The 23,607-nt window shown below is 45.3% G+C and overlaps 1 protein-coding gene across 1 annotated transcript in view; it reads right to left on the reverse strand.

The window, feature by feature from the left end:
• Positions 1-23,607, reverse strand: part of tnk2a (tyrosine kinase, non-receptor, 2a) — a gene marked incomplete at both ends in the record, with an annotated part of 50,718 nt that overhangs the window by 17,580 nt on the left and 9,531 nt on the right. The window contains 10 exons of the mRNA XM_080020461.1: positions 1,024-1,151; positions 1,406-1,501; positions 2,869-3,001; positions 4,402-4,970; positions 5,388-5,585; positions 6,849-7,084; positions 7,492-7,536; positions 20,927-21,018; positions 22,229-22,423; positions 23,058-23,152. Of these exons, the coding sequence (XP_079876587.1) occupies positions 1,024-1,151; positions 1,406-1,501; positions 2,869-3,001; positions 4,402-4,970; positions 5,388-5,585; positions 6,849-7,084; positions 7,492-7,536; positions 20,927-21,018; positions 22,229-22,423; positions 23,058-23,152 (1,787 nt within the window). The remainder of the gene's footprint in view (positions 1-1,023; positions 1,152-1,405; positions 1,502-2,868; positions 3,002-4,401; positions 4,971-5,387; positions 5,586-6,848; positions 7,085-7,491; positions 7,537-20,926; positions 21,019-22,228; positions 22,424-23,057; positions 23,153-23,607) is intronic.

A 23,607-nucleotide genomic window follows, 5' to 3' on the forward strand; every position in this document is an offset into this window, starting at 1 on the left:
CCAGACTTCCACATTCATAGAGTCTATGATCACAAACACATTACTTTTGCACGTTCTTTCACGGTGAAATTTAACTCGTTATAATTTTTCCAGGGGACCCCCTGGAAGCAGCAAGTCACACACACACACACGCATACCGGCTACACCACAACGGTGTGGCAGCATTGGTAAAATTACCTTTGAACTTCCGAACCCGACTTCCATTTTTCAATAAGCCGTCCGTTGTATTTTCAGCACATTTAGAATTTTCGAGTAGTCTAGTTCCACAGCGACTCTCTTCCTGATGTGTTGAATAAACCAAATCACTTCCTGTGCCACAGCATTACTGCCTGCCAGTGTACTATCCAGTGGGATTGGGATTCGTTCGGGACCGGCGAGGCCCGTTCCATTGGTAATAAGAAATTGGAAGTTACAATTTGAAGTTAATATCCGCTCTTCCCCAAACTCGTACTCACTTCCGTGTCCTTTCATCAAGTTCAAGTTCAAGGTCAAGTTCAAGAGATTATTTGTCACATACATATACATCACTTTTATCGCAAGAGATTTCTCCAACACATTTATTTATTTTACATTACCGTTGCAGCGGGGACACTAGCTAAGGCCTGGCAGCGCAGCGCGCAGGCCACGCAAGCGTGCCATCGTCATGGAACCCCCCCCCAGCTTTAGGGGTTTTCTTTTTCATAGGAATCGAGGCAGGGTCGGATATGGTTTAACAGAGGATCTATCGGCATCCGTGTGCATGTACCGTCACGCCTGGTTTTGTTGTTCGGATCCAGAGACGTCGCCGGGATTCAGACGAAGGCAAATTCATATAAAAAAAAGGTAATCATCCGGTCGCTTCCCGGCACCGCGTGCCGGTCCGTGCAGCAATACATCAATTCCAATCATCTTCCCCAATTCAAATAGTCAATTCAAATGGTCTCCAAGAGCATTACGATGAAGTGTGTGTGTGTGTGTGTGTGTGTGTGTGTGTGTGTGTGTGTGTGTGTGTGTGTGTGTGTGCGCGTGCGTGCGTGTGTGTACCTGGTCGGACGCAGGCCATAGTTGTTGAGTATGAGCGTGCTGGCCTGCTCCAGATTCCACTGGCGCTGCTCCAGAACGTCCTGACATTCTGCTCTGGACCGCAAACCCAGTCTGAACAACTGCTCCACCTGTAGTATGCACGCATACGGACACACACACACACACACACAAACACACATACACAGACAGACAGACAGACAGACACACACACACACACACACACACACACAGTCTTGATCCAGAACCAGAGGGTTTTGCAGAAACCTATGTGCTTAGTGGTATTATGAGCCTTTTTCGCTAACTTTGAATCAATAACTCAGTAGAATAGAATACGGGATGCGGTCAGACAGACAGACAGACAGACAGGGTTGTGTAACTGAACCTTCAGATGGCGTATGGCCTGCGTGACGCTCCAGTTGCTGTCCTGCAGTGCAGTCCGACACTCCTCCATGGTCACGCCATGGACTGCCTCCTGCACCTGTCACGCGCACACGCACGAACGCACGCACGCACGCACGCACACACACACACACACACACACACACACATACACACACACACACACACACACACACACACACATACACACACACACACACACACACCACTTTATTGAACGTTGAATTGAGAAAAAGAGAGAGATATAACTTTGCTTTATATTTATTCTGTAAAACACTTAAAGCAAGGAACTTTTTCCCATGGTTTTCGATGAAACAACATTCAAAATATATAAAATATATTTCAATTGTTAAATTAAAGTGAAATATGAGGCACGCATGATACCTTCTTTCTTCAAACATGGTAGTGAATTAAAATAATATGGTTAGATCCGCCCCCAGTAACTGAATTTAATTCTTATAAGTAACCAGTATCAAGTTCAATTTCTCATGTTCATAACAAACCAAATTTCATGAAAATCGGTTCAGAATTAAGCGAGTTACAGTCAGTTTTATAGAGAAGTCTGCAGCTCTCAACACACATACAGTATTTGTTTACTGGCGGATTCTGATGTCTCCAATATAGCGGACGAGCAGATGCATAGCGGCAACATGGGCTGTATCCGCAGCTCATTCCCAACATGTTGTAAAGTAGCAGCAACACAGCGCGAAGCACCGTAAACCAATCACAGCGCTTCAGGGTAAAACACAGCATCTGTCTTGTCTCTTCTTTTCACTGCAACTCTGCATCCAGATTCATGGAATCATGACTTTAAAAAGTAACAGTGGCAGTAAAACTGCACTTTACTAAGATGGTTAAATTTTGCAATGAATCTGCGGTTGACATGCGAGCCGGACCGCGGGGGGGATATGTTCAGCGGACACGCGCTGTGCTGTGTTGCACATGGCGAGGAACTGCTGGAACTTTACACATATCGGTAAAACGAGCCGTCTGTGGTGCGCTCCGGTCATTGAATAACCTGAATATGACCCCATGCTGTGAATACTCGTACGCCACCTCCTGTGTGGCAAAGACTAAGGCTGTTTACTAAAAACTGTACGTACGTTTCACACTCCAAGCTCCGCCCCAAACTGAAGTTCTACACTGAACAAACTGAATGAACCAAAGTGAAGGCTGTTTACTAAAAACTATACGTATACTTGCCTTTTCTGGAACTCTCTAGATGTTGAATTTCATGCTCCAAGCTCCACCCCAAACTGAAGTTCTATGCTGAACAAACTGAATGATCCAACGTGCCAACAACACAAGTCCGTTCTTGGCTTACTTTGTATTGAAACTTCATTTTACATATTGTAATCAATACATTTATTTTGTTCAAATAATACCAATGTATAAACTGCACTATGGGATGTTATAGTAGTAGAAATGTTCTGGTTGTGCTCTCACCTGTTTGAGGCTCCGCCCCTGTTGCATGGCGGAAGCCGTTGTGCAGCCGTTGTTATTGTTGGAGGAGGAGTTTGGTTTGTCTCCGCCGTGCTGCATCATGGGCTTGACGGCGGCCAAGTTGGCCGCTCCGTATCTGGAGAACACAGGAGAGATCGTAAACATAGATTAATTTTGCAGCAATTTTATGAATATCACAGAATGATATCACCACAAATAACACGAAAAATATACAGCTTTGTACTGATACGTGGAAAGGTAATACGGTACCATAATAAATGTTATGTCAAAACTAAACTTGAAACTTGAACTTCCATAGGCCTACAGTAGATAAAATGCATTCTGTTGCATTATTCAAAGCATGTTCTCCAAGAGGGAGATTGCCGTTAAAGGGTTGAAGTGAACAAATTACCATGGAGAGTCAAGATTAAACAGGTTCATATTCAGATAAGATTTATCTAATTAAGCCACACACACACACACACACACACAAACACACACACACACACACACACACACACACACACACACACACACACACACACACACACACACACACACACACACACACACACACACACACACACACACACACACACACACACACACACAATGTATTTTTTGAGAGCTCTGCTAACCAGGGTAATCTAATAGTGTTGCGGTGATTGCCATGAAAACCTGGATAGCAATCATTGTTCTCCAGATCTTAAGTCTGTCGTCAGAAGGGACAGTTTTTACATGGGGACATGCAGTATGCAATGCACATACGTTATTAAATTGCAATATTGTCCAATTTGTGTGCAAATAAAGTTGAAATTGATTTTTTTTGTCAGACTAATTGTCACATCAAATGATATGAAGTGTATTAGATGAAATCAGAGCATCTTAACGTTGCTGGAAGCAGCTGTTCAGGTGTTTTAATTTGTTTACTTATTTATTGCTGCCTGTTGTTTATACTATTGATGCTTGCATATTGTTTTTGCATTCCTTGCAACTCATTGTCCCTGCAGAAATTTGTGAAGTGCAATCCAATCCAAGCCAATCTTAACAGACCCTTAGATTTGATTAGAAGTTACTTCTAAAAAGAAAATGTACAACTTTTATTGTATAATAGGTATTATATGATATATTCTATTTATATTAGTCTGTATTATATTATATACTATTACATCATAGTATATTCTAGTATACCATATTCTGTTCTATGATATCCTATAATATTCTATTATACCATATTGTTTTCTATTATACCATATTCCATGCTATGATATCAAAATGTTTTCTATGATATCATATTCTATCATACCATTTTTGTTCTATGATATCATATTGTATACTATCATACCATAATCTTCTTTATGACACCATATTCTATGGGATTCCATTATATAATCTTCCATTCTATTGCACCAATATTCCATTCTATTATTCAATTATGCCTTAATCTATATTCTCTCCTCTTCTATTATAGCCTAATTAAATCATATAAAAAGCAAAGTAGAATGATCTAAAGCCCGTTTGAAACCGACAGCGCACCTCTCCAGGTAGGCAGGGCGTTCTGGCAGGGGGGCAGGGGCGGCGCTCTGTGAGCCATCAATTAGTGAAGGCAGGCTCCGCCCCTCAGGGAAGGAGAGAGGGTCCAGCAGGGAGGCGGCGCCCAGGCCTGGGGGTCGCGACGGCAGAGAGGAGGAGGCAGAGCCCAGGGGTCCCACGTAGCACAGGGCCGACGCTCGGCGGGGGGAGATGGAGAGGGGAGGAGGTGGCAGGGCGAGGGGCGACGAGTTGAGGGGGGAGGAGGAGCGCGAGCCGGGCTGGGAGACGATGTGGTCCCTGGGGGGGATCTGGGGGGGAGGGGCGCCCTCCTCGACGGCCAGGGAGAAGGAGGCGGAGCCAGAGCGCATCTGGGGGCGTGGGGGCGGGGCTTGCCTGGAGGAGCGGAGGGGGGGCACGGGGCTGCGGGGGGGCAGGACGGGACGATCCTCGTAGGAGGATGACGAGGGGGTAAGGAGGTAGATCTGGCGGTGGGGGCCCAAGGGGGCCAGGGGGAGGGGGGAGGAGGGGAGAGAGCGGCCCGTTGTCATGGGAACCTGCAGCTTCACCATCACCTGAGGCAGAAGAGGGGAGGAGCATAACATAACATTACACACCCGTATTTTGTTATAAGCATCTTGATAAACGATAAGCCTTATTTTGTAATAATGACGTATTAAATAATGTGTTTGTCTTTTTGTTTATATGCAAGCCAATTTTTTTTATTTTTTAAGTTTTATTATTACATATATATCATACAATGCAATATGTTATAAACCACTACATTATGAAATAGGATATTACAAATCATAAGAAAGTTATTACAGAATAGAGGTGTTATTACATAATAAAGTGGACAGGTGATTGTTGTTACAGGGGGTGTTTAAGTGATGGACAGAGATCGGCACCAGTACTGGCATCCAACACCAGGCTGAACAGTATAAGGAAACAAGGTAAACGTCAAAGGCATTTGGTAGAATTGAATTTTCTACCTCTCTCTGCAGCTCCCGGAAGAGGTCGGCCGACTGGGACTCATTCCGGCCCTCCACTGTGCAAGTGGGCAGGGCGGCCTCAGCCAATCCCCTGTTGATGGACTGCACCTCCTGGTCCTCGGATTGGTCCTCTTGCTCGGCGGCGACCTCGTCATAAGCTGGCAGTGGGAGGGGCCAGTCTAAAATGGAAGGCGTGTCCTGAGAGAGAGGAAGAAGATCAGAAATATTTGATCAGGAAATTCCTCTGCTCAATTATATTGCATGTGAAAAAAAGTACTTTAAATCATTTTATAAATAGTAAATTATATATAATCGTAGTGTACACATAATGTACAAAAACACACACAATGTGGTAGTGAATATATATACATATATATATATATATACACACATATGTATATATACTGTGTATATATATATATATATATATATATATACACATACATACACGTATATACACATACACACATATATACATATATACATATGTGTATATACATATTCATATAAAATAACTACTGTGCTATATAAAAATAAATAGAATAAAATATAATTTAACTTAGTGCAAGGTAAAGCTTGAAAGTGGAAGTTAATGTGAAGTAAAAAGTAATGAGAATTAATTTCAATTGTTGTGGACGATAAAAAACAACAACAACAAAAGTGAATTCATAGGGGGACAGTAACATGTTGTGTCTTGTGAGTTCCCGACGCACCAGTAAGGGATTTAATGTTTACGCTGAAATACTCCAATGAAGAGATGCAGCAATACTGAAAGATATGACTGTCAAATGAAACACATCAATCCTGAGCATCATTTTTAACTATTAATAAGATGGTACTTTATTTATCGCCCCAGGGGGGAAGTGACAGCAGCTCAGTCAGGAACAGGAAGTAGGTACAGAGTATAACTAACCCTACACTAAAAGATATTTAAACTTTAACTCTACTAGTACAAGTAATAGGGAATGGTTAAGGTGGCAGACTTTGATACACAGGTTTGCTCCGGCTGACTTAATAAACTTATTGTAAAAATGTAATTATTATTATTATATTATAATTTTAGAGTAAAGCATCTGCTAAACGACAAAAATTGAACATGCAAAATATTTCAAAATTAACATGAAAAATAAAAATAAGTACCAAATAGCACGGGATGTGGATTTCAATGAAATATAAATTTGATTAAAATTATTAAATATTAAAAATAAATTAAATATTAAAAAGTAAGTAAGAGACTTAATAAAATAGTAGGTAATTACAGATAGTAAGTGTGACTCAGCGCCATCTACTGGTTGAGTTTAGCGCCTGCAGAGAGGATGGTGTAGATTAATCATTTTAGTCGCTCTCCAATCCAATCCCCACGAACAGCCCTGCAGCGACTGACTGGTGGGGACTGCGAAGCCACGCCCACTTTCCAATTGTGACACGCCCGTTCCTTGCCCACTTCCTCTCTGGTGGTACCTGCAGTGTGTCCTGGTCCGCCGAGTGTGTGTCATTAAGCGGTGACGGCGTGGTGGAGCTGAAGCTGTCATCGGTGAAGTCGATGAGCGACACCTCGCTCTTGGTGCTGCGGATGCCCGGCCCCTCCCAGGGGCGGAGCTTCAGGCCCAGGGACACACCCAGCCTCTTCAGCCCCGATGTAGAGCCACCCTCATCTTGGTCATCGTAATCGTCCAGCACGGAGTCATAGAAGGGCTCTGGATACGCACACACGCGCAAGCGCACACAGACACACACACACACCCACACACACACACACACACACACACACACACACACACACACACACACACACACACACACACACGTCAAAAGAGAAACACACCCACACATAAACACAAACGCGTGCACCAACAAAAACAGCGCCCACAGAAACGCAAGCACACACCCATATACAAAAACCTACATGTGCACACGCAGATGTGCCTGCATGCACACACAGAAACACATACACCCACTCGTACTATGCACATATGTAAAAACAAAAAAAACATATATGCATGTTATGAGCATGCATACACACAAGCACGCGTTGACACACATAAAAACACGAATGCAAACACAACACAAAAGACACAAAAAAGTTTGCAAAGTTCAGACGTACTTTTCAGCAGCACAGCCGGCTGAGGGGGGCGAGGTGGGGGCTGCTCTGGGAGACCAAAACACAAAAAGACACGAAAATCAAGGAACCAAAGAAACAAAACAAACAAAAAAAAAACTTTCACATTTACATTCCACTTCATTTCCAGGTACTTTCACATCGTTTGGCTTTTTAAGCAGGTGACTCTTCAATGGTATAGCGAGGTTCAAGGGGGATTCCCCTGCGAGGCAACGGTAACTTGTTGAATAAATTGAGGCTGAGATTGATTGAGTTTTGACTTTGTGGAGTTCAAAAAGAGTGGAGTCGAATAGATGGTTGGAGGTAGAGATGGGTGTGGAGGTTAAGTCAAAACAGCTTCTCTCCTAACCTCAAACTTTTCTCAGATAGAACGAGCTACAACAGACACGTCTGCCCTTTGGCCAGTTCAGGATTTCCCAAACTGGGGAAATCCATGAAGAGATGGAAGGAAAGGAACACATTTTCTTTGTATAATTTTATTAAAAGACGTCAGCAGCAGATCTTTAATTCCTGGAAGTTGGGAGGTGGGGCCCTCATGGATCCGGCTTGTTGTTCCAGCACATCCCACAGATGCTCGATTGTATTGAGATCTGGGGAATTTGGAGGCCAAGTCAACACCTTAAACTCTTTGTCATGTTCCTCAAAGCATTCCTGAACATTTCTTGCAGTGTGGCAGGGCGCATTATGCTGCTGAAAGAGGCCACTGCCGTCAGGGAATACCGCTGCCATGAAGTACACACGTACCACCTCAAGTAGGTGGTACGTGTGAAATGAACACCCACATGGCGGCGCCCTGTGCAGCAGCGGCTGCACTGGCTCCCGCACTAATGAGAATTTAGCACATATTGATCAAGGTAGCAAAGCTTAATTAGTTTACGATGGCCAGACTGTACTAGCACTACATAATCCAGCAGTTTAGCAACCGGTTACTATACGCAATGTCAGACTTCAATGCTTGCTGGATCCAGCAGCCTCGTAGAGTCTCCTACCAGCAAAACCCGCATATAAAGGAAACGGAAGCGGCGTGAGAGAAAACAGAAGCACGGCAACACAACGGCGGGATCAGAGGTAGGCTAAGGTCTAACCCCTGCAGGACAGCGCTCCCCTCTATTCTGCTTGCTAACGGAAAATAAATTGGACTACCTGAGACTGGATTTAAAAACCAAGCGTGAGACGAGAGACTGCTGCGCTCTGATCTTCACAGAGACACAGCTGAACGCGACTGCTCCTGATAACGCCATTCGTGTGGAGGGGCTAACAACCTTCCGAGTGGACAGGAGCTACACGCTTGATGGTAAATCTCGGGGTGGTGGTGAGTGTATTTACACTAATAACAAGTTGTGCAGTCACGTTGCAGTGGTCTCAAGTCATTGCTCTCAAGACAAAGTTTTTGACAATAAAACTTGGACCCTAAAATCTTCCCCCTACTTATTGGCATAACCATCACAGCCGTGTACATCGCCTCCAGTGCAGACACTAAAGAGAGCCTGACATGGTGTCCCTCAGATCAGCAAGAGCCAACCTGAACCGGGACATGGGGGTAGCAAAGTGCAGCCATAATCAGATGGTCACAAATCTAAGTGGCAAGGGATCCAAACGATCACAGACTACGATCACAGACAACAACACTGACTTCCGCAATGAGCTCCACGGGTATTTTGGACTGTGCATGGTACTCAACGACACACCTGTGAGGAAAGCTACCCCTCATCGCGATGACCAAGTACTCAATCTTGACCCAGGTGTCCGAAGGACCCTGAGAAGAGTTAACTCACGATAAAGCTGCAGGTCCTGACAATATACCAGGTCATGGGCTTAGAGAATGTGCTGACCAACTTTTTTAGCATCTCTTTGAGCCAAGCAAAAAAACAAGCAAAAAAACATGTTTTTTTTTGTGCAAAAAAACAATGTTTAGTTATATTACATTTATATAACTAACTATTATTCTCTACTTGTCAGTTTTCATAGTCTTTCTTAATACCAGTCATGAGCTGGAGGCAACGTAATTTTGTTCTACTGTGCATGTGTTCTGTGTATAGTCTGATTTACAATAAAGTTAATCCTGATCTTGATCTTGATGAATTCCAGGACCCAGGGTTTCCCAACAGAACATTGCCCAGAGCATCACACTGACTACACCGGCTTGCCTTATTCCCATAGTGCATCCTGGTGCCATCTCTTCCCCAGGTAAACAACGCACACACTTGGCCATCCACACGATGTAGAAGAAAACTTGATTCATCAGACCAGGCCACCTTCTTCCATTGCTCCATGGTCCAGTTCTGATGCTCACGTGTCCATTGTAGGTGCTTTCAGAGGTGGACAGGGGTCAGCATGGACACTCTGACCGCTCCCATACACAGCAAGCTGCAATGCACTGTGTGTTATGACACCTTTCTATCATAGCAGCATTAACTTTTTCACCAATTTGTGCTACAGTAGCTCTTCTGTGAGATCGAACCAGACGGGCAAGACTTGCTTCCCACATGCATCAGTGAACCTTGGGCGGCCATGACCCTGTCGCTGGTTCACCGGTTGTCCTTCCTTGGGCCACTTTTAGTAGGTACTAACCAATGTGTGTGTATATATATACACACACACACACACACACACACACACACACACACACACACACACACACACACACACACACACACACACACACACACACACACACACACACACAAAACGCTACATACTGTACACACAGCCCATATAAAATACTAATTATTTATACCACCCTCATGAGGATTTTTGTACACCTTTTCTGAGCAAGGTTTAAGTTACATTTTGCACTCCACACAAGGTATATGCCAGATGCTTTTTAAACAGAAGTTAAAAAGAAGGGGGTGAAAAATAAAAAACAATATCCTGGCCAAATACATTGAATGTGAAGAGGAAGGGCTAAAATCAAAACTCTTGTCAAAACAATCCCTTAAAAGGCAAGGTTTAAAGAGACAAGTGGCTGATATCTAACCAAGTCGTCCCTGAAGAGGAACGGCACACACAAATGCACTTTGTGACCTCAAGGAAAAAAAAAATAAGACACTTACGTCACATGAACACGGATTTCCACTAAATTTCCACTGGCGGGAAAAAATAAAAAATAAAAAATCCACCAATTTTGTCCAGAACTTTAACAAAGAACAAAGTGACAGTCGAATCAGTGTGTGTTATTCGATTTAAGGCATTCACACTGAACTCCCTTCCATGTCCGTAATCGCTCACTAGCTTTTCATTCATCGCTAGCTTTTCAAAAGAAAAACATCATGTCTACATTTTTATCACTGGCTATAAATTAGAGGAGATGTTGAAAACATTATGATACAAATTGGAGCCGCCCATTTAGGACGTATTAAACCAATTAGTACATATTAAACCAGTCTTTGCCGTTGATAGTGAGTATATGAACCGTCATTATAATAAAAAGGGAATAAAAGACTGACTCATTGTTTAAATGTTGTTATCAAATTGATTGTGGTTAAACCTCTATTGGACTCGCCGCCGATTAGCCTAGACGACTTGGCTAACTGCTGTGTAGTTAACTCTATCTAGTTAGCAAAATTAGTTGGTGTGTATGGTGGGGGTTGCTCCGCGGGCTTCCGGCTTCTCTGGGGGCCTGGGGTCTTCTGTGGCTGCGGGGCAGGGTGCTCGGGGCTTTACCTGCAGCCGTGGGGTGTCCATGCAGCTGCCGAGCTCGGGGGGTACTTGAACTTGAACTTGAACTTGAACTCCCATGAAGCCAAGTAGCCTCCCATTATGAGCCAAACAGCTTACACATCGTCGACAGAACGTCAACACAATGTTGTATCAATGCAATATCCTTTCCCTGGACCACTCAATAGTTATATGCAAGCATTTCTACAAATTGTGGGGTGGCGGCAGAAAAAAAATAATATAATAATAAATAATAATAATGATAATAATAAATAAAGTAGTAATATACATTTTAAGCACTAATTTGACTAATGACTAATTAAATTTAATGAAATATGTTTATCTAAAGTTTCTTAATTAGGGGTTTGTTATTTTCATTAATTTCATTTTCATTGAAAGTAATACATTTTGCTCATATTTTAATTTATTTCCATTATTTGTTTTCATCATTATTAGTTGTCCAGCCTGGAGGGCAGACCCATATTGTTATTGTTCAGGTGAAAATTCTCTGAATTTTTAAGCCTAAAACTATCTAGAAAACCAACTTCGGCATAACACAGGAACACGGTTGACGTCTTGTTTGAACCGCACGGTCACAAACATCTTGTGGTTGAAGTTTCATCCAAACTTATTACACGATATTACAGAGACCAGCCAATGTATTTCAGCCAATGCACGGTTGAGGTGTCAAATCAACAGCTATGTCACAAGGATCTCGTGGTTTAAATTTCATCCAAATCGATCCACACACAAAGCAAATACTAGTGAAAAACAGAACAATTTTGACCCGAAATGTTCAGTTGGATTTGGTTAACTGACATGTCAGACATCTTGTTCTAAAATGAAGGAGATTAGATTTACAGTAAAACACTGGATGACATCATCATATTATTTACTCTAAATGTACAGATTCTGATTGTGATTGTCCAGTTGGACCGTGTCCAGTGTGTGGCGTGGACTTGGTCGCTCTGTAGTGTTTAGATTTTACCAATCTTTGATTCACATGTATATTTGTATCTTTTATTTTATTTTTTATTCATTTGTAAACCCTTATCAGTCCCACAGCGGGGAAATTGGCAATTCCTCTGCATTTACCCATCCTAGTATCTTATGTATCTGTCATGATCTCCGCCTTCTTCTACCTTCCCCTCCCTCTCCTTACCTGTCCCATTAGTCCAACTCCATTCACCTGCGCACACAGCTGTTCCCGATCTGTAATCTAACCACTATATATGCCTCTCTCACCAGTCACCCATTGCCAGTTTGTCTTTGATGCTTGCACCAGACTCTCCAGTGTTCTCCGGACTGATTCCCTGCTACCGACTCTGCCTCGCTCCGACCACGTATCCTGCCTCCCACTCCGCCTGTTTTCTGAATGCACTCCTCGTTATCGAACCTGCCTGCCCCCGACGATGTATCCTGCCTGCTCCTTGCCTGTCTTCCGTCTGCTCTACAAATAAAAGACATTACCAAATATCCCTGCCTGTCTTTGTGCTGCAATTGGGTCCTAACCTGTTACAGTACAAACTGGCCAACAATGGACCCAGCACACAACCCCGAGTTGCTGGCATGCCTGGGAAGGGTGGAGTCACAGCTCCAACACCAGGAGGCTGTCCTAGCCTCCACCTCAGCGGACGTTCGGCTAGCAGCGGCTAGCCAGGAGCAAGGGCTCGCCACGCTAGCTGCCCAGGTCCAGCAGCTCGCCATCGCTCTTGGTCAGTTCATCTTACCGCCTGCTTCCCCGGACCCACCTGCACCGGCCCAGCCTGGGTACTCCCTGGAGCCCCGGGTGGGGGTTCCAGAACGCTACGCCGGAGACGCAGATGGCTGTAGTCAGTTCATTACGAACTGTTCCATCCTCTTCGCTCTGCAGCCCCACACCTTCGCCTCCGAGGAAGCAAGGGTGGCGTTCACGATCGACTTCCGCACCCAGGCTCGACTGAGCGAGTGGAACCCGGCAGCCCAGATTGACGCGTTCCTGATGGGATTAGCAGAGTACGTGAAGGATGAGCTAGTTTCCCACGACCTGCCCACCTCTCTCGATGGCATCATTGAGCTTGCTTCCCGTAGCGACCGACGCATCCAGGCCCGCCAGCGAGAGAGGCGTCAGAGGCAAGTGGAGCACCGCCCAGCAACCCATCTTCCAGGTTCCTCCGGGCCGCCAGCTCTTCCGGCCCGTCAACCCACAAGTGAGGCCCCTCCCATGCGGGTTGGCCGGTCCAGCCTCACCCCAGAGGAGAAGGAGAGACGCCGGGTGGGGAACCTTTGCCTCTACTGCGGTCTAGCTGGACACTACATTTCCGGGTGTCCGGTAAAAGGGCCGGGCTCGCCAGTGAGGGAGGAGGTCCTGGTGAGCCACACCTCCATACCCCCCTCCAACCTACGCCCCCTCTACCAGGCTCGGCTGCTCCTGCCCCAAGGCTCACATTCCCTCGCCATACTTATTGACTCTGGTTCCGATGTTAACATCATTGACGATAACCTAGCACGGCAGCTGGGTGTTGGTCGAGTTCTCCTGTCTTCTCCGGTACCTGCCACTGCCCTGGATGGCCGCCTCCTGGGGACAGTCACCCATCAGACAGTGCCCATCCGCATGCTCCTGTCCGGCAACCACCACGAGACGATACAGTTCTGCATCCTGCACTCACCTCGTCACCCTCTCCTCCTGGGGTTCCCCTGGCTCCAGCGTCACAACCCACACCTCGACTGGACCACAGGGGCTATTCTGGGATGGAGTCCTGTGTGCCATCAGGTCTGCCTGAAGCAAGCCGCCGCACCTCAGCCATCCAACAGCTCCAGCTCCGCACCCGACATGTTGGGGGTCCCCGCCGAGTACCTCGACTTCAGGGAGGTCTTCAGCAAGGCCAAGGAGACATCCCTTCCCCCGCACAGGCCGTACGATATTGCCATCGACCTCCAGCCCGGCTCCACCCCCCCCAGAGGCCGCCTGTACTCCCTGTCTGCCCCGGAGAGAGAGGCCATGGACACCTATATTAACGATGCCCTGGCAGCGGGCATCATCCGTCCCTCCTCACCCCCGGCGGGGGCGGGCTTCTTCTTCGTGGAGAAGAAGGACAAGTCGCTTTGCCCCTGTATTGACTATCTCGGTCTCAACGACATTACTGGTCAATGATGTGCTCAGGGACATGCTCAACAAATTCGTCTTTGTGTACCTCGACGACATCCTGATCTTCTCCCGATCCCAAGCTGAGCACGTCCACCACGTCCAGACGGTCCTGCAGCGCCTCCTGGAGAACCCACTCTTTGTGAAGGCGGAGAAGTGTGAGTTTCACGTCCCATCCGTCTCCTTCCTGGGGTACGTCGTAGGGAGGGGGACCATCCAGATGGACTCCACTAAGGTCTCCGCCATCACCACCTGGCCCGCCCCGGACACCCGCAAACAACTCCAGCGCTTCCTCGGTTTTGCCAACTTCTATCGGATGTTCATCCGAGGCTACAGCACGGTGGCTGCCCCCCTCACAGCCCTAACTTCCTCCAAGGTGCCATTTCGGTATCCACTGCCGCCAACGATGCCTTCCTGGCCCTGAAGACACGGTTCACTTCAGCCCCCATTCTGGTATTGCCTGACCCCGAACGGCAGTTCATGGTTGAAGTGGACGCCTCTGTCCCAGAGAACCGCCTCCGACCAGAAGCTTCATCCCTGCGCCTTCTTCTCCAGGCGTTTAACCCCGGCCGAGAGAAACTATGACATCGGGAATAGGGAGCTTCTCGCCGTCAAATTGGCCCTGGAGGAGTGGCGACACTGGCTAGAGGGAACCCAGCTGCCGTTCCTGGTGTGGACCGACCACAAGAACCTGGATTATATCCAGTCCGCCAGGAGACTGAAGCCCCGTCAGGCCCGTTGGGTGCTCTTCCTAACAATTTCTCCCTCTCCTATCGGCCGGGGTCACGCAATATCAAACTTGAGGCCCTGTCCCGGCAGTTCCAGGAGGAGGAGGAAGACGCTGCTGACCCTGACACCATTCTACCGTCCTCCCGTCTACTTGCCACACTCACCTGGGAGGTGGAAGAGAGGGTCAGAGCCGCCGCCCAGGACCAACCTGGACCCAGCGCATGTCCGTCCGACCGTCTGTTTGTCCTGCCTGACCGCCGGTCCGAGGTTCTCCAGTGGGCCCACAACTCCCGACTCACCTGCCACCCGGGGATCCAGCGGACGAAGGAGGTCGTCCAGCGTCGCTTCTGGTGGCCCTCCCTGGGTGAGGACGTCCGAGGGTTCGTCAATGCCTGACCCACCTGTAACCAGCACAAACCCTCTCTTCTTGCTCCTGCTGGTCTCCTACACCAACTGCCGGTTCCTCATCGCCCCTGGTCTCACATCTCCGTGGACTTCGTCACCGGTCTGCCACCGTCTAGCGGCAACACTACCATCCTGACCGTGGTGGACCGGTTTAGCAAGATGGCTCACTTCGTGCCTCTACCCAAGCTCCCGTCGGCCAAGGGCACCGCCAGGCTATTATTGTACCACGTCGTCCGCCTCCATGGCATCCCGGTAGATGTTGTATCCGACCGGGGTCCCCAGTTCGCCGCTGTCTTTTGGAGAGAGTTCTGTTCGCTCCTGGGGGCCACCGTCAGCCTCTCTTTAGGGAACCACCCCCAGTCCAACGGTCAAACAGAGCGGAAGAACCAGGAGATGGAGACGGCCCTTCGCTGCATGATATGACAACACCCGTCGTCCTGGTCCGAGCAGCTTTTGTGGGTGGAATATGCCCACAACACCCTGACCAGTTTGGCCACAGGCCTCTCCCCCTTCCAGTGCTCCTACGGTTTCCAACCGCCTCTGTTCCCGGCCCTTGAGAAGGAGGCTTCCTGCCCGTCCGTCCAGGCCTTCATTCGCCGCTGCCGCAGGACCTGGACCCGGGCCCGGGCCGCCCTCCTCCGAGTCACTGGCCGCAACGCCTCTGCCGCCAACCGTCGCCGCTCCCAGGCCCCGGAGTACCAGCCGGGCCAGAAGGTCTGGCTCTCCACCCAGGACCTCCCCCTGAAGGTGGACTCTAAGAAACTGGCTCCTCGCTTCATCGGCCCATTCAAGATCGAGAAGGTCGTCAACCCGGTGGCAGTGCGGCTCAAGCTCCCCAGGTCCATGCGCGTCCATCCCACCTTCCACGTGTCCAAGGTCAAGCCAGTCCAGGAGAGTGCTCTGGTCCCCTTGGCGCCTCCCCCGCCTCCTCCGCGCTTCATTGACGGGGGTCCTGCCTTCTCTGTCCGCCCTCTCCTACGTTCCCGCCGGCGTGGGAGAGGCCTGCAGTACCTGGTGGATTGGGAGGGTTACGGCCCGGAGGAGAGCTCCCGGGTCCCTGCAAGGCACATTCTGGACCACACCCTCATCAGGAGGTTCCATCAGCGCCATCCTGACCAGCCCTCCAGACCAGCCCTCCAGACCGGGTCAACCCTCCCGACCGCAGACCCCACCACCTCTCTTGTCTGCGTCCTCCAGCGATGTTTCAGAGGCGGAGGATGTCGACCCTTGGGGTCCCTCCTTTGATGAGGACGTGGCCCATTTAGCGGAGGACGTGGAGATGGACGGGGTCTCCGACGAGTACTAGTAATAAGTATTTGGTCACCCACAAACAAGCAAGATTTCTGGCTTTCACAGACCTGTAACTTTTTCTTTAAGAGGCTCCTCTGTCCTCCACTCGTTACCTGTATTAACGGTGAGCAAACATCCCAGAACCACACAGGGGGACCTAGTGAATGACCTGCAGAGAGCTGGGACCAAAGTAACAAAGGCTACCATCAGTAACACACTACGCCGCCAGGGACTCAAAACCTGCAGTGCCAGACGTGTCCCCCTGCTTAAGCCAGTACATGTCCAGACCCATCTGAAGTTTGCTAGAGAGCATTTGGATGATCCAGAAGAGGATTGGGAGAATGTCATATGGTCAGATGAAACCAAAATAGAACTTTTTGGTAAAAACTCAACTTGTCGTGTTTGGAGGAGAAAGAAAGCTGAGTTGCATCCAAAGAACACCATACCTACTGTAAAGCATGGGGGTGGAAACATCATGCTTTGGGGCTGTTTTTCTGCAAAGGGACCGGGACGACTGATCCGTGTAAAGGAAATGAATGAATGGGGCCATGTATTGTGAGATTTTGAGTAAAAACCTTCTTCCATCAGCAAGGGCATTGAAGATGAAACGTGGCTGGGTCTTTCAGCATGACAATGATCCCAAACACACCGCCCGGGCAACGAAGGAGTGGCTTCGTAAGAAGCATTTCAAGGTCCTGGAGTGGCCTAGCCAGTCTCCAGATCTCAACCCCATAGAAAATCTTTGGAGGGAGTTGAAAGTCCGTGTTGCCCAGCGACAGCCCCAAAACATCACTGCTCTAGAGGAGATCTGCATGGAGGCATGAGGCAAAATACCAGCAACAGTGTGTGAAAACCTTGGGAAGACTTACAGAAAACGTTTGACCTCTGTCATTGCAAACAAAGGGTATATAACAAAGTATTGAGATGAACTTTTGTTATTGACCAAATACTTGTTTTCCACCATAATTTGCAAATAAATTCTTTAAAAATCAGACAGTGATTTTCTGGATTTTTTTTTCTCATTTTGTCTCTCATAGTTGAGGTGAACCTATGATGAAAATAACAGGCCTCTCTCATCTTTTTAAGTGGGAAAACTTGCACAATTGGTGGCTGACTAAATACTTTTTTGCCCCACTGTATATGCCTCTCTCACCAGTCACCCATTGGCAGTTTGTCTTTGATGCTTGCACCAGACTCTCCAGCGTTCTCCAGACTGATTCCCTGCGACCGACTCTGCCTCACTCCGACCACGTACCCTGCCTGCCACTCCACCTGTCTTCTGTCTGCACTCCTCGTTATCGAACCTGCCTGTCCCCGACCTATGTATCCTGCCTGCTCCCTGCCTGTCTTCCGTCTGCTCTACAAATAAAAGACATTACCAAATATCCCTGCCTGTCTTTGTGCTGTAATTGGGTCTTAACCACACCCGTTACAGTATCTAGGAGCAGTGGGCTGCCATGTAGAGGCACCTGGGGAGCAGTTAGGGGGTTAAGTGCCTTGCTCAAGGACACATCAACATGCTACCAGGGGGAGCCTGGGATCGAACCAGCAACCTCTCCTTACTAGACGACTCGCTCTACCTCCTGAGCTTTACAAAAAAATTACGTTAATTAGAATACTATCGTAAATCGACTTGAATACATCATAAATGACGTAAACGAGACACAACGCCATCTACCATCGCAGACACTTCGGATGTACTTCAAAGCAACTAGGTAAGCTATAACAATGACAAGATATGATTTAAAATAAAAGATGAAATACTTTTCTTGTAATAAACATAATAAAAAAACATTTTCCTACACCCGAACTTAACAAACTGTAATGAAAAGGCAGAAGTAATTACAAAGGTTATTTTTGTTATTCTTACAGATGCCGGAAAATTGCCGAAAATCTAAGACAATAAAGAAGCCATTGTCCAAAAATCCAGTTGTCAAGGTCAAACACAAAATTACAAAAAAAAAGTATTGAAGAAAAATCTGATGAAAAAAACACTAATGGAAAAAACTTTCAATGTAAGCATTGATTCCCCACATGTCTCGGTGTTAAGAGGCTCATTTCATCAGGGTCATTTACAATTTGGAGACTCCAGAAATAAACAATGCACAGCTATGAGTTTTAACAGCAATTTTTAAAAACAAGATTCATAATGTTTGTACATGGACACAAAGTGACCTAGATGTTGTTTTGATTAAAGGAAATACCCCTTTATCAGGATATTAAAAAAGTCTGGTAGAATAAATAATAATGTTCCAGGAAGAGATTATATTGCAATAACAGAATTGCTGACAAGACAAATGATGTTTTATAAAACAGCTGAGCCACATTTGGCTTGAGGGAGGAAGCGGTTGAGACCCTCAGTACGGCTTGAAGATCCTCATCAGTAATTTGGACCTGTACTTTGACTTTGAAGTTCATGGTGGAGAAGAGCTTTTCACACAGATATGTCCATGCTACTGCACTTAATTTTTAACATCAAGTGCATTGTCTCATGTTTTATATGTTTTAATTTCTTGCTTTGATAAAATTGTTCTTGGTAAATTTGTTTTCTTTTGCGATCGCACATATCTGTCCTTTTTCCTTCTCTTTATTTCTTCTTGTAATAATAATCTTTTGTTCTTGCCGCCCATCTCATGCTATTTGCTATCCATGTAATTATTTTCCCTTTCCTATTGCAACTCTTTGCTGTCTTTATTAGGTCACTGATTACTCTTGTTGAGTCCGCCCACTTCCTAAGTCCTCTGAACCTTGCACTAGGTGACAGGATATATTTTCCTTTCACTTGGTGTCACTCCGGAATCACGTTTCAACCAAGTGACTAACGTTGCTCATTTGCGTTGGCTAACTTCTCAACAAACACCACCGGAAGCTGTCACGAGCCTGAGCTACGGTAGCCCATAAGTGATAAAATAAATAATAAAACGCCCAGGGCAACGACTCGCGCAATGTCAAGTAGGGGGCCACAAAATACCGTCCTGTGGGCCACGAGTTTGAGACCCATGGTGTAGATCATATTGACTCTGCGTTGTATAATATCACTATGCCAATTGGTAAGGCACTTAAGAAGTCACTGTAAATAATGATGATGCATGTTTATTAACTATCTCCGGTAATAGATGTACAATTATCAAAAAAGGGGTCGTGGTCTGCAATTGTTGATTCACATTCATCATAATAGGTCTGAAGATTATGACGCACCAAGTAGTTCTGCAGCTTACTTACCAGACAGATAAAAAATATCAAGCTGTCGTTATAAAAATTCCCTCCTCTATTGGGTCCAATTATGACAAAACATTGTTTTCTTTAGTTAAAAAACTGCATACAACAAAAATGTTTCTAAACATTGTTTACTTCGACAATTTCACACAATAAGTCAATTTTTTATTTATTTTATTTTTTTAAGATTTCCATTTTAATAACATTTATTGTTTATTTGACCTGTGATCTTGATAAATACTGTGATATTTGCTTAATAATTTTGTCTAGCTGTTTTGGACAACTGTTTAATGAAACAATTATCTGACTTGTTTTGTCATTTGTTGTGCTAATTTACTAATTAATCTATTTTGAACTTACAAACAATATCAAAACTATAAACTCAGCAATTTGGAACAATTATTTAGAACTGACCTATCGCATACACTTATGTCAAATTACAAATTAAAATCAATGTTGGACGTCTGGTTGAAATGGAAATGCTTCATACATAATGTCTATGAAAGTTGGATTCATGAAATGACACGCTCGCAACTAAGTCATGTTGATACGTCCAGGTCAGTCTGAAGGTCAGTCACAAAATTCTATGGACGTAACTACACCACGTAACTCCACCATGTTTGATGTTTATACATTAAGTAAATTGTGATGCATTTCACATAAAACAAAGAAAACAGTAATAATTACCTAAAACAAATTGTATTGTAGTGTATTGCTGCCTGCAGCAATACACTGCAGCTTGTTATTATTATTATTATTATTATTATTATTATTATTATTATTATTATTATTATTCACTTGTGCACCTTTGTTTCCCCTTAGCCTGTGTGAATAGGGAATAAAAGCCACAAATAAACTTGACTGCTCCAGACAGTTTACTATAAATTGCATTATTTTGCATGACACATTTTGTATTTGTACGCTTTGTATCTGTCGCTGCTTTAAAGTGACAGGTCGAAGTAATGGCAGTATAATGTAATGTATATGGGAACCACTCACTCTTGGTGCGGTTGGGAAGCTTGGTGGGCCGGGCCTTGGTAGGATTCATTCCCAGGACATCGGGGGGGTCCATGGGGTTCCCTAAATACAGACTTCAGAGCGGAGAACACAGTTAAAGAGCACAGTCTTTCCCATAATAAATATACATAGACAGAGAGGGTGCCCAAATAGCTAACGACTGGTTGATTTAAAACACCAGAGACATAAATATGACAAACGGATGAACATCCTGCATTATTTACTCACAGTCGAATGTGATCTGCCGTGCCAAAAAATAAAAATAAAATCTATTTGAGAAGGATTTGACTTGAGTCTCAAGGGTCTCGCTCGGCAGTTCTTTCTGTTGTGCAACACAGATTTTTTAAGTCGGTCTGACACTGCAGCTATTCATGGCTTAATAGTCAACATCAGAGCAAGGTTGCCAGGTTTGCACTTTTCCTGTCAAATCTCCTAACACACACACATTGTGTCATTTAGTATGAATGGGATGGGAGGCAAAGCACGCTGAGCTTTTGGGGAAGTCTCATTAACTGCTACGGTATGTGATCCTTCAAGGTCTCAAATCTCAGGTTGAGTATAATATCTATTTATTTTTATCAAATGCGTTTTCTGATTTGCTTTATTATTGTTATTATCAGGGGCGTTTCTAGGATTGAAAGACATCAGGGGCTTGGTGCACAACCCGGTCTGACCCTTTTTCGCGCTCATAGTCACAAAAATGTACCTATTGAACCGTGTCCCAGAGCATGATTGTTTTCGTGCTACACATAACAGAATTTAAGCCCATTAATTTCAATGGGGAGATTTTACGAGACTTTAGAAGGGGGGGGTAAAATACATACAAAATAAAAACACAATGTTTTTATTGGCTTTATTTAGAGGAACAGGGCACAGGGACATGCAGTGGAACTCGCACAAATTGCGACACGATGGCTCCTTCTCTATGACTCCCTCGGAGGAAACGCCGGCCCTGACCAGATGACAAGCCCTCTAACCGTCTCTCTTTTTTTTTTTTTAGACACGGGGCTATTATAGATCCGGGGCAATTCATAAAACATTCAGAGCTGATACTCTGGATGGCCAACCTTAACAACACAAACAGGAATTCCAGCAATTTTACCCCAATCATACACACAGCCAGGACTACTTAAAACCAAATGTTATGCTAGGCTGCCCTCTAGTGTTTAAAACCGTAATTGCAACAGAAACAAATTACAAAGATAATGGACACCGGGGCCAAAACAACCGACCTGATCCTTCCGATTCGCAGTGAGTGTAAACGTGAGTGTGTGTGTTTCGTACCTGTCGATGCGGTCGGCGTGGCCCCAGCTGCGGTGGGGGTCGATGTCCCCGTGTCCCGTGTGGATGAAGGAGTGTTTGAGCGGTTTGCTGATGTCGTGAGCCGACAGGCCGGCCACCGACGTCACCACGTGGCGGGGGAACTGGGCCACCCGTAGTGTCCGCCGGTTCTGACCGCGCCACCAGTAGTGCTCAGCCCTGGACATGCACGCAAAAACACACACACACACACACACACACACACACACACATATTATATACATATATACAGTATAAACACACAAACATACACATTAAAAAAAAAATATATATATATATATATATAAATATATATATATATATATATATATATATATATATATATATATATAAAATAAATATATTATATATAATTTTTTTATGAAATTGTCGTATAGGACCATATATTTCATTTTTGGGCCTGACCAAAAATAGAAAAAACAAAATAGAAAAAATAAAATGTAAAAATTAAAAAATAACTGAAAAATATTCAGTTATTTTTAATTTTTACATTTTTTTTTTTCTATTTTGTTTTAGTTTTCAAGAATTTCTGTTGTTTTGAGATTATATCTGTTGTTTATAACAAGGTTCAGTGCATTATCGTCAGATTTTTTATTGGGTACGGTTGGCGGCTTTGTGGTATATTTTCCATATTTTGTGTCCCACTATCAGTGGGACTTGACCAGCAGAGGTCGAAAATAATTCTTCTCACACAAACACATGCAGAAAACCATTAAAAAGATAAAGACAAAATACTATTTTGTTATGACTTGTAGGAAGGGCCTTGATATGCCACACGCACACACACACTGACCTGCCCTCGATAATGGTGATGACGTCATTCATGGTGATCTGCAGCTTGTCTTCCTCCTCAAAGTCCTGCAGAGCCCTCATGTCTGTAGGCATGGTCTGAACACACACACACACACACACACACACACACACACACACACACACACACACACACACACACACACACACACACACACACACACACACACACACACACACACACACACACACACACACACACACAATTGTAATTTAGTCTACTTCCGTCCGCTTTTAATTCGACTCCTTATGTCCCTTATAAAAAAGAAAAATTTGGACCACAGCTCCTACTTGGGAATGAATATGATTTGAATCAGTTTTGACTCCGGGTTCTACATCGTACATTGCACGAGGTTTGGCTGAAATCTCCACCGAGATGATTCTCAGACTCTCAGACGCCACGTCCCATGGCATTATGGTATTATACTGAATGAAAGAATCCAGTACTAACCAAGGTTTGGCATTACAAAATTCACTTCAAGGACTTTTAAGTACTTTTTTAAGCACTTTTTTTTCAATTACTTTACACTTGA

This window comes from Zeus faber (assembly GCF_960531495.2).
Source record: "Zeus faber genome assembly, chromosome: 19".
In the NCBI taxonomy this organism is placed as follows: domain Eukaryota; kingdom Metazoa; phylum Chordata; class Actinopteri; order Zeiformes; family Zeidae; genus Zeus; species Zeus faber.